The 19,136-nt window shown below is 45.8% G+C and overlaps 1 protein-coding gene across 6 annotated transcripts in view; it reads left to right on the top strand.

Annotated features, from left to right (window-relative positions):
• ZDHHC8 (zinc finger DHHC-type containing 8) overlaps positions 1-19,136 on the top strand; it is a 108,182-nt gene that overhangs the window by 68,412 nt on the left and 20,634 nt on the right. For 5 of the 6 annotated variants that reach the window (XR_001921099.1, XR_001921098.1, XM_018076227.2 and 2 more), the window contains 2 exons: positions 13,904-14,025; positions 18,198-18,355. Coding sequence is in view for 4 of the 6 variants with exons in the window: in XM_018076226.2 (XP_017931715.1) it covers positions 13,904-14,025; positions 18,198-18,355 (280 nt within the window). In the remaining 2 variants the exon portion in view is untranslated. Of the gene's footprint in view, positions 1-12,181; positions 12,250-13,903; positions 14,026-18,197; positions 18,356-19,136 lie in introns of those variants that run through there. The other variant, XM_018076228.2, reaches the window with a different exon arrangement.

The following is a 19,136-nucleotide window of genomic DNA, read 5'->3' as shown; positions in this document are numbered from 1 at the left end:
TAGTATTCTTGGTAGTCAAAAGCCCAGAAGAGTTGGGATACTACCTGGTGATGGTACTGAAAGTTGGAGACAATGAACTGCAGGATATTTCTGTGGAGAGCTTTCCCCTCAGATTTCACTGGCTGTTCTCATGCTCTGTCCCACCTTCTGGTAGGGAAAGGCTTCTGATCAGCAGTGTAAGTGGGTCACACAAGTTTCCTGCATCTTGCCAGGCCCCCAGGCAGCTCTGATCAAACCTTTGTCGAAATGCTTACTTGGTTTCTGACCAGAATTTATCAGCTGGCATGGAGCAGTGTTTAACTGCTTCACTCCCTGATGCAGTTGGATGTTGTAGGAAGAGCTGCAGAAGTCCAGCTTTCCTCTCTGCCTGCTGCTGGGTGGAAGGGGCCCTCTGGTACAGCAAGGTGCTGGGACAGTGTTGCTGGCCATCTTCTCTAGAAGGCAAAGATTTGAGGCTTCTGTCTGCCCTTTTTGCCAGAGTCAAGGCTGGTGCTCAGTTCCAGCTGTGCTGGCAGGTAGTTCCTTGATTCCTGTACTTGGCACTGCAGTCCTGTTCCTGTCAGATCTTTGATCAGAAGGAAGGGATGCACTTATACACAGGAAAAATGATCTTCCTGTGTGTTAGGTGAAAATGTTGGTCTATTAGTCTGTTTTATATTATCAATAAATTGCAAAGCCCACATTATAATTGGCTTAAAAGTAAATAGGGAATGGACCTGGAGCCTGACACAGTGGAGTTGCAGCTGGTGGTTGCCAAAGGTTTGAGGGGCTGCAGTTCTCAGCCACGTTAAGACAGAGCAGAACTGGGACTGTCTGGGAGCTGACATGTGTCTTTCCTCGAAACCACTTTCCTCTCCCACAGCTGTAGTGGTGGGGGATGAGGGAGCACTAAAGCATCATAACACCCACAGCACTGTGTTTCTTTATGCTTATTTAGTTGCTGTGTGTGACTCTCAGCAGTCTGCAGACACTGCAGGCACGAGCACTGTCACTGTTTCAAACACCAGTTTCAACACACAGACCACCCAGGGACCAAGAATTAAGGTCAGTTATGCAGAGTCTGACACAGGGTGGAAGGTGCTGAGCAACAAACTGGTAGAGCTGCTTCAGTTATTGCAATTAAAATACTGAAGTGAACTGAGTAAATAGGCTTCTGCATCTGCATTGCAGATTTGCACTGCCCTGGTAGATCGATGTTAGGCTTGGCTGTGCTAATTCCAATTTTCTCCCAGCCTGCAGTTAATTACCCAGTGCTGGCTGGCAGCCCCCACGTGTGAGGGTGCAGCTCCTCTGCAGGCAGGGGATGCTTCAGGAGCAAAGCAGTGCAAGGTGACTCTCCCAGCCTGGCCTCCACTCCGGAGTGGTGTGATACGGGACAGTTCCCACAGCGCTGGAGGCAACTCAGCCCCAACTGATTGGCTGAAATGGGACAGAGGGAACTAGTAATGAAGAGGCAGGTAAAGGAACACAGCATTGTAGGGTTGGCTTTCACTGAGTATATAGAAAGCATTGTCATAAAAGACAAATTTAAAACATGCCTTTCAAGTCACTAGAAAAAAAGAATTTGTGCCTACTGAAAAGTCCAGAAATTTCCAAAATTCAGAAGTTGCCAGAGAAATAATGAGCAAATGAATGTGCCCTTTCTGCAAACCTTTTTCAATCCAGGGGATGCAGTTCTTATTTTGCCTGTTTGTCTTTCGTGAACGTCTGTGGAGTCCCACTGCAGTAAACTAGGTGAGAAGCCAAACACAACTGACTATAATATTGGTTGCACACAAAGCAAGGTGTGGTGTTAGAAGTCATTTTCAACCCAAAAGCAAATGACAAACAATAGATTTCAGTAGTGGAAAAAAAAAGAGTTGGATTGTTCAGCCAACAACTTTACTAGTTAAAAAAAAAAAAAGCCTGAACAAACCATGTACTTTCCAATGGAGGGTATCCAACAAATCTTTCACAATTTTTATCAGTCTGCAAATCAACTTGACAGAGGCATTGGTTCCTAAAATTTGAGCTCAGGTAGTCACTGCTGGGCTCTGGGTTGCTCAGGACCCCCAGCACAGCCCCTCGGGCTGGCCCTGTCCCCTGGGCACGGCTGTGCCAGGCAGAGCAGGGCATTTCCTCTGCTCTGGAGTCACAGCTGAGGAACCCTTAATCCAAAATGAATGCTGGAAATTGTCCCCTGTGGACCTGGCAAAGTCATCTGAGCTGGAGACAGATGGGAAATTACAACAATTTGCAGGAGAGATGTTCCAGAGAGGTTCTGCTCTTCGTGCTTTGTGCTCCTAACTCGGGGAGGGGGAGCTGGGGGTTTGACTCTCTTGCAGACAACTGTGGGCTTGTGTGAGGGTTCTGCTGGACTTTCCCGAGCTTGTGTGGGGTGTGTGCATCGTGGGCTGGGGGAAAAACAAATCACACATTCTCCAGCCTGTCACCACAGGCTTTCTTCCTGTTTGGAGGGAGCTGAGCCCTTTAAGTTCTCTTCTTTGTCCCCGGTTGTGCTGTGGTAAATGAGCCACACAAGATTCAGTGTCATTTGAACAGCCGTGTGTTTGCAAAGGCGGGTGTTAGGAATCCAGTCAAACACGCAGGAAACAAAATCCTGGTGGAAAGGGAATCTGTTTCTCCTTGGCTGCTCCTCCCCAGCGCTGCCCAGGCAGCCCTTCTGCCAGAAATGCACACCCAGACTGGGTTTTAGGAAGGCGCAGCTTTGCTGAAATGGTTGAACTGCACAGATGCCTCAGCCCGTGGGGAGGGTGGGACAGAGCCTGTGGGAGCACACTCTGGGCACTCTGCTTTTTCTGCATCTCTTGAAGAGGTTCTGAATTCACTTTAACCCCTGCCTTGTCTTGCTGGCACAAACTGTGAATAATTGAAAACATTTCCAGTAGAAGGCAGGGTTCTGCTGTCTTGGCATCTGTTACTGTTCAGAATGAGGATACTTGCATTTTCTTGCTGGCCGTGTTTACTGTATCTTTAGCATAACCATATAATTATCTCTAGCCTTTTTTATTCCAACATTAACAAAAAGTCCCTGGGAAGCTAAGCCATGGTTCTGTGAATGCAAGAGAAGCAAGGAATACTAAAGGAGCTTCTGTGTGTTAGTTACTAAAGGCACAAGGCAGATGTGTCCTCTTGTCTTGCACACTTAAGACAACTAACATGGAGCTTTTATTTTCTTTTTAATAACCTTTTGAAGGAGGGCTGTGTTCTCTATAGCCTTTGCAAGCATGGAGTTTTGCAATTCAGAAATACTAACAAGTCTTAAATATTTATTAATTCAGCAAAGCTGGTTGCTTCTGTTCATGGCAGGAAGGGATGCATTCAGACCACAACCTTCAGATGTCCCAGGGACTGTGGTTTGCCTTGAGCTGTCATGGGGAAGGAGAAGAGAGAAGGTGAGACTTTAGAAAGTAAAGACAGAGTTAAACTGCCTGTATTGGCAGTGCTCCATTTTGAGGGAAAAGGCAGGATCCAAACAATCTTTTGTTTAATTACAAAAAATCAAAGCAAAGCACTATGAAAAGCAAACAGATTTGTTAACTTGTCAATGACTTGATTGATTGTAAAAAAAACAAAACCTGCTGATATCTATGTTTAATGTTGAAGAGCAAATGTTGAAGAGCTGATAAAATGAGTGTGTCACTCATGCCTGAGGAATAAGCAATGTCAGAGGCTCTTTTCCTCTCTGTGGTGTGTGGACACTTCCCCTAGCCACGATGGTAGACTTGTCTGCTGGTGAAGAGGAATGTAAAGGAAAGTAGAGTACCCCAGAGTTTAGGAAGTTTCCTAGTATAAGCCAAAACTAGTTTGCTTGTGGCATATGATTTTCAGCAAATATTCAGGGGAAAGGCCAGGAGAGATAAGGGGTTCATTTAGGAAAGCTGAAGGGTAAATTATTTTCATTACACTGTTACAGCTGTTCAGCAAGAAGTAAATTTTTTTTCTTTTTTCTGAAAAGCAGAATGATGGTCTCTACTCTTTAAATTAAATCAAGAGGGAAAAGCATGAATTGGGAGTTTTAACAAAGTTCAGGAGCAACTGGGTATTTAAAAAGGGCACACACTAATGCCAGCTATTGCCATTGGAAGGAACGGCAGAACTCCACAGACACAACATCCCACAGTTCAGATCTGTATCCAAACCTCTCGCTTGAAAATTTGGCCTGGAAATTTCTCAGCAGTTAAATCATCAGATGCTTAACGCTCCTCACTCTGGTCCCAGCTGGGAATCTGGAAAGTGTAATGTTTAAGCTGAATATTCGCTTTCATTCTTGGAAATGGGAACGAGTTTCATCAGGAAACTGTTTCTTTTTTTATTTTCCTTTTCTTTTCCTTCCCTGAATTGCTTTGCCTGTTGCATTTCGTTAGCAGATGGTGACACAAATGTCATTTCCATAGTCTTCTATTTTGGCACAGGAGCTGCTAATTGTCCCATTTGGGCTTGGGAGTATTGAGCTTTGTTAATGCATCTCAGGTAACTGTAACTGGTTTATGTGCCTGAATTATGGCCACAGAGTCAGAAGATTTTTAGTTCATCGGGCCCAGTGCATAATTGTGTGTTTTCTGGGTACTCTGTGGTTCTTGCAAAAAATTAACCACACCCCAAAAGGACAAAACCCATAGGCTTTTAGTGAACAGTGAGGTATTAGTAGGAAACCAGCTCCCCTGTGTCCACTGCAGTGTGTGAGCAAGCTGCTCTTCTGCCTTCAGGAGTTGTGGGTTTGGGGATACAGTAAATAATACACAGGTAAAGCAGTGAAACTCCCCCTGCCCCCATGGCTGCTGGCACATCTTCGCCTTGTGCACTTTGGAGGGGAATTGCCAAGAAGCAAACCTGTGTACCAGGCTGAATCCCATTTCCCTGTCTCTGTAATTAAGATGCTATCATCTCTTAGGATGTTTTCTAAGCAAAGTAATTTTGTTTTCTGTCAACCTGAATTGAATACCTGTGCACCAGCACAAATATTTTGTCCAAGCTGACAGACCCAGGATGGTGATGCTGTGTTTCATCATTTAAATAAAAACAATCCCTGTTACTGTGACAGTCACTGTGGGTTGGTTTAGGTTTTTATTGCTCCCCAAAAGCCTTTGGGTTTTTGATAGGTTCTGTAATAAGATTTTCCCTGCAGGAGAAGCTGTCTCCAGCAGCCTGCCCTAATCCTGTTAGATGAGAGCAGAGATGTTGCAGTCGTTGACGTGCAGACAGGGCAGTCCTGGGACATGGTTTGTGCTGATACAATTGGAAATGCTTGATCTAAGCCAGGGGGTAACAGTCATTTAATAGTTTGAGAAAGCTGTGACTGTGCTGTTACCTCAGTGACCTTCTGGGTGTTTGTTGAGGGAGTGCATGGGAACAGCCACGAGTCTCCTTTGCCTCTGAGCCTGGGACATCTGCCCAGGGGTGTGTCCAAGGGCTTCCAGAGCCGTGGAGGCACCTGAGGATGCCTTGGCATGGCCAAATGACAGCAGCCATTGCCAGGTGTTCCTCTGCTGCAGGAGGAGGGGGATGTTACTGCTCAGGCATTTAATTTAGCAACAGGACGAGGGGAGAGAGAGAAGAGGAAACCGAGCCTGAAAGTCTGGGAGACTCAAGGAAAGGAGACCAGTTCCAAGACAGATTTCTGGTATGGATGTTCATAAAAAGGCTGTTCTGCCCCTGCAGCTGCCCGGGGGTGTCCCTTCCCCAAATGAGAAAGGGGAATGAAGCTGGTGTTGTTCCTGGGGAAGGGTGGAGATGATGAGAACGAGCTGGGTTTGATGTTTCCTCATTTGGCCAATGCAAACAGAGGGCAGGGTTCAGTTTTGTAACATTCCCACCAGGCTGTGCCATTGTGGTTTTGCACCCTTGGTTTTGTTGGAACTGCATCTGTCTCTTGCTTGCTATGTTGGTTTGCTGGCTTGTGTGTCCCACTACCCTCTGCTGGAAGAAATGAGGACTTTTCAGCTGTGTCTTTGTGCCCCAAAACAGTCCCAGTCCTCCAGCAGAAACAGCCTGGGAGCCTGTTTGGGAGCACCCCGTTCTGCTTGGCTGTTGCTGAACATCCCTCCTGCAGAGAAGAGAGGTGGGGTCTAAAATATTGCTGGGTTTGAGGGCAGTGCCCGGCCAGCTGAGCTGGTGCTCGTGGGGTGTGATAGCAGGAGGCTGAACTGGGTGACGTGTCCTGTTCTTATTTGTTACTTTGGCCATAGTTGTTAGGTCTGTTCCAGTTTATGATTAAAGGTGTTGCCAAAATAGGCTGAATCACTGGTGATTGTCCTCTGGTGTCCTGTCTTCAGAGGTGACTGGTACCAGCTGGTGGCTTGAGAAGGGGTAAAATGTCCCAAAGCAGGTGGCCACAGGAGCATGTTCTTTCCAAGTGCAGAGTTTGTTTTACATGTTGAAACATGAGGGTCTCTTATATTTTTATTTTCTTAAATCAGCAAAAGTAGTTTTGATTTTTTTATTCCCTGCTTAAAGTCTTAATATGTTAGGCCCCTTTATACCAGCTATGCAAATGTTCTTCCACAGTGTAGTGAGAAATAAGGTATATGAATGTCATGCTCCCAGTTCAGGTTTCTGTCAAACCCTGTCAGGAGGATATTCCAGAGGGAAATTAAAGATGGGATTCTAAGAGAGGATTTTGGCTTATTATTATATATTTGCTCCAATACTTGATATGTGAGAATGTTTACACTTTCTACCCTATCTTCTGTATCTATTTGCAATAGAGGTACCTCTATCTCTGTTCCGTTCCTCTCTTCTATAAAATATGAAGTCCCTAATCTTTTTGCTTCACATGGGGAAACCTTGCAATAACTGCAGTAATTTTGCTGCACCATGTGTCTAGAAATCTTCAAACAAGAGAGTTCAGATTAGAACTGGCTTCCTTTCCCTGGACAAGCAAGCTACTGCGGAGATAAAAGAGCTCGTGCAGCAGCTCTGAAGCGTGTTATTCAGGCCACAGACAGGTATTGTTTCCAGGCAATACATGATCCAGACAAGTCTGCAAGAACCTCTGGTCTCAATTAGTTGTAACTTTCCTGAACAGCACTCTCCAGTCGTGGCAGAAATGTCACTGCTGTCACCAGCCTCTCAGGATTTTGCTTCCCCTCCTCTGGACGGGTCTCTCTGTGCCCCAGCACTGCAAAGAGCAGCTGGCAGAGCCAGCGGGGTGTGGGGTGTGCCCTCCCCAGCACCGGAGTTGTGGGGGCAGTGTCAGACCTCCCCTGCCGCTGGATGGTCCCTCCTGTCCTTCTGGCTGCTCACTGCCAGCATGGAGCGAGTGGCACGTGTGGCAGAGAGGTAAGATCCTCTGAGGAGAGGTTTCCACTACTGCAGGCAGCCCCTGCAGCTCTGTTGCAGTGCAGAATTCTAACAAGGCAACTTGCTCCCTGAAGCAGCCCCTGACAGGGGCCCTGACACCCGGGCTGCCCAGGGCTGAGCTCAGACTGCTGGGCTGTCTCTGCTGGTGTCCCCTGCTTTTCTGCTTTCTCCCTGCATCTTTGTTACCCCATTCTCTTCTAACCCACCAAGGACACCATCACAAAGTTCAGAGCTCAAACTGGACATTTCTAATGCATATGGGCTCATTGGTAATTTAAGTGGCACGTAACTTAATCAAATAGATGCTGTCTTTAAATTAGGTAATTGCTCCAGGAGCTGTAAAGGGATGGTATCCTGTGAAATTTAATTTCTTTCTACTGAGCTCATGTGGAAAAGGAATATCTAAAAAATCAAATTAACTTTACAACAAGGATAATATAAACTGTATCTTTTCACTGATGGCACCACCCCCCTCCTTATCTCATAATATTTCTTTACCTGTTTCTCTCTCTCATCACCACATACTTAAAATGAGCTGCCTTGCTTCCACTGCACCACTATCTCATGAGTTCAGGCACTGGGTGTGTACTGGATGTGTTCTACCAGGATGTGGTTGGGGAATACAGTGAGCAAAGTGTGCAGATCCTTCTGTGCCAGGAGCTGGGATCACCTCAAGTGTGTCTGTGCTGATAATTTGACCTTGTTTTAAAAAGCAGCTCTGTGGGAGCAGCTCACCTCAGCTGCATTGCTGATTCATGCATGCATTGACAAGGATGGAGGCAACAGGGAAAACAGGAGAACAGCCCTCAGGCAGGGAGGAGCTATCCTGTGCTTTTTTCCCATCTTGGAATCTGGCAAATGCAATTCCATCTGTCCAACAAAAACTTGTGTTACAGATTACTGAGAGGTCTGGAAGGTCACAAGGGTCACTAGTGGTGACCAAATAACCTGTGTTCCTTGTTACTCAGATGGGACTCTGGGGGACTCGGGATGAGGGGCTGTCTCTGGCACTGCTGCAGTAGATGTGGCATTAATTTAATAGTTCTGATGTTTGTACATTAGAAGCACGAGTCCTCATTCCACATGGTGTCTTCGAAAATGCTCAGAGAAGCTCAGCTGTGCAGTGTGTTTGTATCCCTTTCAGATGCTGTGAAGTATCCTTTGGCCTCCCTGGCCACCACCAGGCTGGGCAGCTGGACTGTGACTGTTGCTGGAAGTGGTGCACATGGGAGCACAGACAGGGCAGTGCAGCCACAGGCACTGACAGCTCCGCTGGGTGAGGAATTATTGGTTCATACAGCATCCTTTGGAGGTAATTCAGCGAGGTTTCTGTGGCTGGGAAGTCATTCAGCTGTTGCAGCACAGTGATGCTGGTGGCCAGCCATACACAGACAGAACTGCAAAGGAATTTCACTGGGCAGCAGTTCCTTCTTTTTCCAACCAAATGGATTTAAACCTCTCGATGTGACAGGGCAACTGGTGTCTCTCCTGCTGGGGTTGTTTTGCAGTGACTCCTCACTGCCCTCCTGTTCTGTCGTGACCCAATGACCACCCATACCCTCAGCTCTCTTTTCAGCTGCTGAAGGAGTGGGGTTCACTTCCAGCTGCTCAGCATGGTGCTGATAAAGGGTTGGTGCTTGGCTGAGAAGCCCTGCACTACGCTTGGCCTTGCCTCTCCCAGGCTTTGCAAAGTCCAGGGCTGAGAAAGGAAACCAAGGGGGTTTGTCTGTGGATCTTTGCACTGCCTCTGTGTACCTGCACTTAGAATCTGCTCTGACTTACCTGTACTGGCCATCAGCTCCTTCCCCAGGGCACTGGGGCATTTACTGCTGCTCTGGGTGACACTACTCGTGCCCATCAGACACTGGAAGTGCTGTGAAGACCTGCTTCTGATGTGAGCATCATCCTTCCCCTGATACAAACACGTTGTTGTGTCCTCTAAAATCCAGCCTGTCTATCCCTCACAGTCAGTGTGCAATGAATGCCTTCCATGGGAGGTGCAAGTAAAGAGCTGGGCATTTTGAGTGATGAATAATTGCACCTGAAAACTCAGGGTGGATGTTTTGATAGCTCCCATTTATGGCCAGCATGAGCTGCTCCATGGAGCACTCAGCTCTCACAATTTACTGCTTTTCAGGGATAAATTTTCCTGTGTTTATTTGTCCTTCCCCCATTTTTTGGTAACGTTTGTATTTGTTATCCTTTTCCTTGGTATCACTTTCTCTCAGTGGTGCTGTGCTCACAGTGACAGTGGAATGCTATGGCAACGATATATTATCTGCAGTCTTGCCAGTGAGTAAGATGTGCTGCAGAAATTAGTTCATTTATCAAAATCTGATGTGCAGAGCTGAGCAAAGGACTTGGCTATCCAGAACCTCCTGCTACTCTCACAAGACCTGCTGTTCTGCTTCCCATTGGTTATGGCACTCAGATAAATTCTCTCCTGACTGTTTCCAGTGATGCCTTGTTAAACCTACAGATGTCTCAGCACCTTGGAAAGTATTTTTGGATGTACAGTAATCTCCAAGCTATCTTTGGTGGTGACAAAAAATGGAAAAATGAGCAATTTTTTTCCCCCTTCTGTTACTATTCCAGAAAGGTACTTTTCTGTGATTTCAGGGTAGGAAAGAGCATATAAATGGAAAAATCTCACCCAGATTGGGAAATGTGAGAAATGTGTTAGATTTGCACTGCTGAAGACTAAAAGAGCTCTGCCCTTCCCTGCTCCGTGCTGCAGACTGGGCCATGTAGAGCCTTCAGGATGCTGTCTGGCACCTTCTCTGTCCCACATACACGCTGGTGGAATGGCCTTTAGGTGCAATGTTGGCATCTAATTCCAAATTCCTCTCCAGTGTGGGTGTTCAGAGTCAGCCCTGTCATTTCTGGTCCTGTTGTCTCGTGCTGGGTGAGGAGGACTCTGCCCTCTGTGCCTGTCTCTCCTGTACTGTCCCTCCCAGCCATCCTGACTGCTGGGCCTGACAGGGCAGGGCAGCTTTTGAGCAGCCCAGGGCCAGCTCCCAGGGTTGCTGGGTCTGGGGTTGAGATTAGAAATGTTAAACCTTTGGTCAGATGTTCAGGAACTGTTTACATGGGTTTTACAGTACTCACATGTTCTTAATAGTCAGGGTTTGGCCAGAAACTCCTGGAGAGGAATCAAGCCAGGACAGGCTGCTGCAGACTTATGGACATTGTCCTAAAGTTTCCAGGGAAATCAGTACTCTTGCTTAGTCAAATTATGTTTGCTTGTTGACCCCTCTTATCTAATTAGTGTGTACTTCACTGAGCTGCTTCTCCTTGCATGCACTGAAGCAATTATTTCACTTTACTGTTTTACCACTGTAATGATGGAAGAAGTTGAATTAAGAGATGCTTTCTTTTCCATGTTATAACCCCATGCCTTGTGATTTGTGCAGAAATGAATTGTTTTGTTGCACATCTGTCATCTGTTTGAGGTGAGGGGAGGATGTGTGAGCTGAGCAGCCAGTTAGACAATCCTTGGGTTCTTCTTATTAGGTGTGGATAAGTATCCAAAGCTTGGATGCCCGTCTGTAGTCTTGAGGTTCCCACATCTTCTCTGGGCACTGCACAAGCAGCTTCAAGAAAGGCAAGGGGCAGTAGTTTGGTCTCATTTGCAAAATGTGTAACTGGGCTGGGGGGGGAAGCAGATGGATTTTGGTTCCTCTGCAAGCCCATGTCAGAGCCAAGACTAAAACCTGGTTGTTGAAATCCCAGACTCCATCCTCTGTGGCCTGCTGCCTCTCTAAGCATGTGTAAGGTTTTAATGAAAAACACCAATCTTAATTTAGAGCAGGATTCAAGGGAACTGTCCTATTCAGTTACTTAATTATAGGTGAACTATAATTACAAGACACAAACATGTCTTGCTACAAAGCACCAAGCAAAAGAGCAGAAAGGATTATTTGTTGTTTAATTTAGCAGAGGAAGGCAGCTGATCATGCTAAGTCTCTCTGACACCCAGCAAGTTGTGTGATCCTATTTGTTAATCTTTTTAACTTTCCGTTTTATTAGGATAGGGTTTCAGGAGCAAATAGGATAAATGAGATTAAATCTGTCACCCTGAATTACTCTCCTCTGACTTATGAACAGAGTCACTCTATGTAAGAGAAGTATAATTATGAGGGAGATGCTGCCTGTGTAATTGTGTACTTCCTTGAGAAGAATTTGAGATCCCTAATTATCTCTGGGATTGCCCTGTGCTGGCCCTGAGTTTCCAAGGTAAACAAAGCCAAGGGAAGTTCCTCTGCTGAGCAGTTCCTGATGTAGCATGGCTTGTACCTGAACAGTAGCAACATTACCCTTCAGGTCTTCTGGTTCAAGTGAAGGATCCAAACTAACTTGGAGTAGGAGACACACACATATATATATAAAATAACTGTTTTGGGCTCACCAACCAAAAAAAACTTTGGATCCTGTGTGTTGTTTATCTAAATTCACAGCAACTTCTGTTAGGAAAAAGCAAATGAAAAGTTCAGCTGGATTTGTCCCATGGATAGGCATAATTGCTGCTGGAAGATCTCCTGAAGAAGGGATATGCACAAAGTAAAAAGAAACTCACTGCAGGTCCCACTCAAACATTTCTGCAGATTCTTTCTTGAGGCAGAGGGGCAGAATCCAGATTTACATAACGGATTAGTGATAAAACAACCTGCTAGCCTTGGATTAGAGTTTCTGTTATTTTGCCTAAAACTGTGTGTGCATTAGTGGAGAGGATGCATCATTTTTGTGAATCCTAGTATCAGTTTTATTTTCTTTTTCAGACCTTTTTACAGTTACAAGCCAGGACTTGATCTCCACATCTGTTTTTATTGGCCAGTCTAGTTCACAAATGAGGCCCCTTTTGTTCCATCTAATTTTATGTAGTCTGTGATGCTGCATAAAGATTCTGGGAAGAAGAGATGGAAGGATTGTGAGCTGACCTTGTGGCTAGTATGTACAGTGACTCACTCTATCCTGTATTTCAACTTCCATGAAGTCTTTTCAGATACACTGTTCAGCCATTAAATGAGCTGTTCAGTTTAGCTTATGGCTAAAGTTTTTCTTAATATTTTGATATATTTGTTGTGAACATGACAAAGTAAATCACAAAGGAGAATGTTAACAAATGCTTGCATTAATCATCTGAGACAGCCTCTCTTGTTATAATCTCATTCAGAGTAACTAGTTGTCTGTAAGAAAGGGTTTCCTGTCCTTTAGTTTGCCAACTTATGTGACTCTGCTGCCAAGGAAATCTCTCCTCCATGCTTGACAAGCAATGGGGAACTTCATAATCTTTCTCTGTGTAGGCAGCTTCTTCAAGGGAAGAAATTAAGTCAGTCATGCCCATTACTGAATCTAATTTTACTATAATTTAGAGGGAAGAACCCTTCCCTGAGTAGAATTGATTCTATAACCGCTTACTTAAGGATTTATTTTGCTCTCCTCCAAAGGATGTGGCAGAAACTGTTGTTAGTGACAGTGCCTGGCAAGGTCACTGCAGCACATTCCCTGGCAAGGGAGGAACTTCTGCCTTGCTTTGGTTTGCAGTCACTGGCAGCTGCTCTGAGGCAAACTGAGCGTGGCAGCAGGTCAGCAGGACTCAGGTCAGCAGGACTCAGGTCAGCAGGACTCGCTGCTTGTTGAAGTTCCACCTCTGGGGCATGGAAGGGTCTTAGGGTACCTGGTGGTGTCAAGCTGTCTTCAGCTGATTTGGTTTGTCCTTCTGCCCTAGTCAGCCTGGAGGTTTGGCCCTGGCCACAGAGGTTTCTTACTCTTGGCTTTACAGTTCATTCACCCTGAGTAGGACTTGTCCATCTTTTCCTCACTGCAGGTGGAGCTGATTGAAGCACACACAGGGAAAGGTCCTTTTGAAGGCAGTTTGCAGCAGTGTTAAGCCCGGCTACAAAGAGGAGGGGAGCACAAAACAATCTTTTCCCTTACTGCTCACCAAGAAATGGGAGAAGAAAGTGTGGTGCCCTTCTACCAGTGGCCACAAGAGCATGTTTAACAGTGTCCCTTCAAGGTCAACAATGCCGTTCTCAGCTGTTCAGAACAGCCTCTCAGTAGCAGGCCCAGTGAGAATTAGATCTGGAAGAAGGCTGCTTGTCTGTTGTTGTTTTTTCCTTCTTTCCGCAGCCCTCAGCCTGGCAGACAACCAGGTCCAACTGTGGATGTAATTCAGGCAAAATACCATCCAGAAGACATTGGCCAGTGAGGATTTGTGCTAATGGCAGTAAGGCATTGCTGCTGAGTGGCTGCTTGGGAGCTTTGGAGGAGTCCCTGCCTGGCAAGGCAGGTGGAAATCTGAGGAGAAAGTCAGGGGTCTTTTTTCAAAGACATACTTGGTCCTATGTTATTCCTTATTTATATAAGGCCTGTGAGCCCTGCGAACAATGGTTCACAGCTTTCTGTGCTCTGGAACAAAGCAGCTTTACAGAGGGTGTTGCAGTGATCACTGGAAGTGGCTCTGTGGGAATTTCTGTTCCATTGCAGATCCAGCCTTGCTGCATGGCCGTGGGGAGGCCCGAGGGGAGATGATGGTGAGCGGGCAGAACTCCGTGGTACAGCTGAAAGAGCCCTGACCCAAAACTTTTCTTCTCCACAGGTGCCCCTGGTTGACAAAAGCCATCTCCCCAGCCATCCCAGTGTACAATGGGCTCGTGTTCTTGTTTGTACTGGCAAACTTCAGCATGGCAACTTTCATGGACCCTGGAGTATTCCCCCGAGGTAACAGAGAATGGGACTGGTGTGTGTGTGAGGGGGTGGGTTTGAAAATCCAAGCCAAAGGAGGAGCCAGGTATCCAAACACACTAGTTGCTAACTAATCCCCCTTTGTTTTTCTTATTCTGTTATTCTCAGCTGGCAGTAGAGGTGGGATGGCAGTGAAGTGCTGGGTACCCTCTGACTCTCTCCTGAGCTCAGAGGTGTCACTTGGCCTTGCACTTGCTCAGACTGGCAGTCGGGGGCACAGGGTTGCTTTGGATGGTTCTCCTTGAGTAGCTCTCCTGAGGGATGTGATTTTGATTGCTATCCCCTGTGTCATGCTGGCACATTGGATTTAAGTCACTGTCTTCACAATAGGTAGCAGAGCATGGCAGAGGGGAGAGGCTAAACTTTAATCAAAGCAGATTTTCCAGGATACCTTAAAAGAAATGCAAAAGCACTGAGCACTAAAAAGATAATGATTAAGGCTTGCCTTAGAGTGTCTAAAAATGCATACATTTAGAAATATATTCCTGCTTAAATTAGTACTGATTCACAGCTGGTTAAATAGGATAAAGATCGCTTGGCTTTTGTAGTGGGAGCCACAGTGCAGCTATCTCCTTTAACACATCCTAATGAGAGAATTATCACCTCATTTTATCTATCTTCCAATAATTATTCTCATGCAGTTTGCAGCAGAGACTGCTCTAGGCAGTCTCTATAAACCAATGGGTCTGTGCTATCTACAAGCTGTGCTTTTTCACCTCTATTCACTGAATTCAATATCTGTTTTGAATTGCTACCTGACAAGAACGAGGTACTTGTCCTGCTGGCTTCCCTGAATAGCAAGTGCCAGGTTTCACCAGGTAGCCGAGTCTAATGATAAGCATCTGTCTGCCATTCCTTTCAGCTGAAGCTTCTGAACTCCTGATTAAGTGTTGCAGCACTCCAGTTAAGCAAATAATTGTATGTAAAGGCAAACTCTGGCAAAGGCAAGATTCAGTCACTTGTGCAAGATCAAGGTATTCAGTGTATAGGTACTTAAAGGTACAAATGCTAGTGAGTTTGAAGAGAACTCAAGCACACAGAGCTTTTAAGGAGTTTCCTGGACTTTTTAGTTTCTTCCTCTCAGCAGGGATAGCAGGTGTTAATTAAACCTGTGTGGGATGTGAGGTTATTAAAGGCATCAGTGCTCTTTGCCTTTGGTAGGAGGAAAGATTAAATAAAGATGTTCAGTTCTGAAGATCTCTGGCTGAGAATGCAGCATCTGTGTGCAGGGCAGTTCCCTCTGAGCAGAGCCTGCAGCCAGACATCCCCCTGCCCTGGGAGTGAGCAGGGCTGGGGGTGTTGGCAGTTCAGACCTTCCTTTGCACTTCTCCAGCTCCCTTTTGCAAACAGGTTCTTCATTTTGGGCTTCGTGTTTAAAGAAGAAACACTCAGGGAGATCAAGTAGAAACTCCCTCATCACCTTCCCTCCCTTCCACCTCCCTTCACACAAGGGAGCAAAGCAGGAAGAGAAGGAACTCCTGGAGCTCACCACTCTTGTGGCTCTTTCTCTTCCCTTGTGGCCTTGGCCTTTTATCTCTGTGCTGTGCCTGTGCTTTGTGTGGAAGGTGCTGGAAACAAGGGGAGTGGGGAAAGGACGAGGAAGGGGGTGCATTCTTCCTGGAAGAAAGTGATGGAGTAGGAGTTTAGATGTGTGAAGGAAGCAAACTGATAAGGGAAAAGATGGAAAAGACTATAAATACTAGTGCTGGGAAGGAAGAGGAGAAGATGTTATTTCAGATCACAAGTGTGCTTGTGAAGAAAGCTTATCACCACCCCCTGCCACCCGCAGGGCTGCCAGTGCCAGGAGTTCAGGGGTTGTAGGAGTGATTCAAAATGAGTATACAATTGGTCTGTTTGCTTTCTGGTTTTGAAATTAGGTTTAGTCTTGTTGGTTTTCAAACTTCTTAGCACATTTCTAATAGTTAGGAATTTACTTCAAAACCAACACAACAAGTGAGCAATACAAAAGCTGAGATTCTAATGAAATCGCAGGATTCCTTTAAGGAAACCACCACAAATCCTAAGGTATGTTATAAAAACATGAGCTTTGTCTGCTCTGTGTCAGTGGATCCAAGTATGAGAATCTGTGTAGTAAGATACATTCCTCTGACAGTGTATTCTTCTGCTCAGGTCCCTGAAAACTGGAAATAAGCCCATTTCTGGCTGTGTCATATGAGCTTGCAGGTTCTCTGCAGATAGAACTTGACTGTGGGGGGAAATGATAGAACTTGGGCTGTGGAGACCCAACCTGTTGAAGAGGGCCTCATTCAAACTCCCAGAGCCATTACTCATTTTTGAATATTTTTAATTTGGTGGCTCTCTGAATGTTTCTGGTGTGAATCAGGACTGGCTCTGTGAGTGAATTGCTGGTAATACACCAAAATGAACGAGAAGGAAAGGAAGTGTGAAGTGACTGAAATTGGGGCTGCCCTGAAAAATCTGATTTACAGTCTAGGTTGAGACTGGCAGTGTTCAGTGCTGGCTAATTATACCAACTACAAAGTGGCTTTCAGTATTTTTGATGTGAATCTGTTTTACACAAACTCTTGAACGGTGTGTGAATTCTGTTTAAATGCACGCAGGTATATGGAATGTACAGACTTTTTGTCTGCATAGTCAGGTTTTCTACAAAGAGCTTAAATGGTTTGACTGTTCCAATGTCTTGTTTTCATCTGCCCACATGTATTACACAGCATGGGTAGGTTTATAATGGTATGGAAGAACCTACAGACTGTATTTATAGAAGTGCCTCAGGGATTTAGAGTCTAGGTCTCTCTGAGTCCCACTGCCTAGTTATGAAGGAAAATTATAGGGAATGGTGCCAGTACAGCACTCTGCTTCCACACACAAACGTTAATCCAGAGAATACTCCTGCAAGATAAATACTGTAGCTGAGCCAGATCCCAAGCTCGTCTAAGTGAAGGGAGAAATTCCCTCTGAAGTCAATGGAAATTGGATCATGATAACACATCTAGAGAAGATTTAATATAGAAGTGAGTGACAGTAATTGATGCCCCGCTGGGACAATATTATCAAATTCCACCTAATTTGGAGCCAGTCAACCAATGCCAGCTGCACTATAATGTTTAACCAGGTGTTAAATAGAAGTGAGCTTCTTAGATTTTCTCTGTCAAGAGGAAACAAATAAAGATCACAGGAATCTAAAATAAAAGATGAACTTTCATGAACATCATTCTCATATTTTTTATCTTCTTCCCAATAATTGTCTATTACAGACAATCTTTTATTTTGTGCATTTATTTTTAAATGGACTCTTTTCTTAAACAGGGTAGTGCTTGGCTGAGATGATAAACCATGTGCCCTCTGCATTGTCCCTAATGAGGTGACTGTGATAATGTCATCCTCATCTTACTAATGGCAAAGAGAAGCTTAACGAGTAGCTCAGGGCCACAGGGGGAGAAAATTAAAATACAGGACTTCCTGAGTGCCAGTGCTGTGCTCAGATCAGTAAACTGTGCTACCTTTGAGAGAGGTGGGATCTTCCCAGTTCCTTACTGTTCCTGAAGCACGAGTGTTCCAGGTGGGCAGTGTGGAGGTGAGCACAGGCCATGCTGTACAGGAGTAAGCACTGATGCAAGGACTTTTCATGGGCACGTGGCTGTCCCACTGTGGCCTCACACTCCCTGGAACAACAGGTCTTTGGGATGATTGAGGGTCATCTGGGTTGATTTTGGGGGTTTGAGCTAGCACAACATTCTTCTAATATATGCCTCTGTAATTTGTTTCCCATTATGTGCTGATGAGCTAGCATGTAGGCTGGCATTGAATTAATCCCAAATGGATGCAGCAGAATTTCTCACAGCCAGGGCTGGGGTGGTTTCTGCCCCCTCCTTGACTCTGTGCTGCACCTCATCTTACTCATTCAAGTTGTAAATGCTGGCTAAGGTAGGACTCAGACCCCTCTCTCTGCCCAGAGACTGGTGGTCAGGCTGCACAGCCCCTGGGGAGGTGCCCACAGGAGCCCTGCTCACGGGGGGGCTCTGACAGCCCATCACTCCCCACTCTGGGATTGCTCTGACAAGCCACGGAGCCCGGGCAGTGCCCCTGCATCCAGGGTACCGACAGGATCAGCTCTTTTCTCTTTGCTCCCTTTTATTTCCACTAACTTCTAGTTTTGCCTTGAGCAGCAGATGAAGATGAGGACAAAGATGACGACTTCCGAGCTCCGCTCTACAAGAACGTGGAGATCAAGGGGATCCAAGTTCGGATGAAGTGGTGCGCGACCTGCCACTTCTACCGCCCCCCGCGCTGCTCCCACTGCAGCGTCTGCGACAACTGCGTCGAGGTAACACCCCCCACCCTGGGCATGCAGCTGGGGCTTCCCCCAGCAGGCCACCTCTTGGAGCTTCACAGCTGTAGCCTTGCTGCTGGACTCCTCCTAGGTAGTGCCCTTTGAAGCACAGCCCTCAGCTGTGTGTGCTACATGCACAGCTTGGTGGCAGCTTTGTCACCAGGGCTAATCAGAGTGAACATTTGTAATGCTGGCTGCGTCTGCCTTGAAGTAGCCATGGGATTGTGAGTGTAAAACAAGGGGTGAATGGGAGAGTCAGTTCAGAGGCAGGGTTCAGGAGAGCAGGAAATTCAGGGTGAACCGTTGTAACTTGTCTGTGTGAGCTTAGGGCTCATCATTTAATGGGGAGCAAACTGGTGACTGCATTAGTGGACAAAGAGAGAAGCAAGAATGGTGTGTGAGCTTTAGGAAAACCAAACTCAGGATTCAGGGAGTGTTTCTCCAGTCACTGGAAGGAGCCCATTGTTTCAACACCCCAGCTCAGACTATGAACTCATTCATGTTTCTAATGTTGGTTGCTCTGAATTATGGGACTTTCCTGATTCTCGATATCCTTAAGGTCTGGGTGAGTCACAGGGATTTTTAAAAAATAACCCCTGATAGTAAATGTGCTTCTGGGCTACAGAATCTCCCAAACATGTAAGTACAGAGCCCTGTACTCACTGCAGTGTATTGCCAGGGGACACTTTTTATTGCTGAGCTAAAAATTTCACTTCTTAAGGATCATTTCTGCTGCAAGGTCTATTTTTTTTTTTTTAATAGAAAGATGAAATCT

The sequence above is a fragment of the Manacus vitellinus genome, unplaced genomic scaffold (assembly GCF_001715985.3).
Source record: "Manacus vitellinus isolate BGI_N305 unplaced genomic scaffold, ASM171598v3 scaffold_31_pilon, whole genome shotgun sequence".
In the NCBI taxonomy this organism is placed as follows: domain Eukaryota; kingdom Metazoa; phylum Chordata; class Aves; order Passeriformes; family Pipridae; genus Manacus; species Manacus vitellinus.
This window is presented reverse-complemented; position numbering and strand designations above follow the sequence as displayed.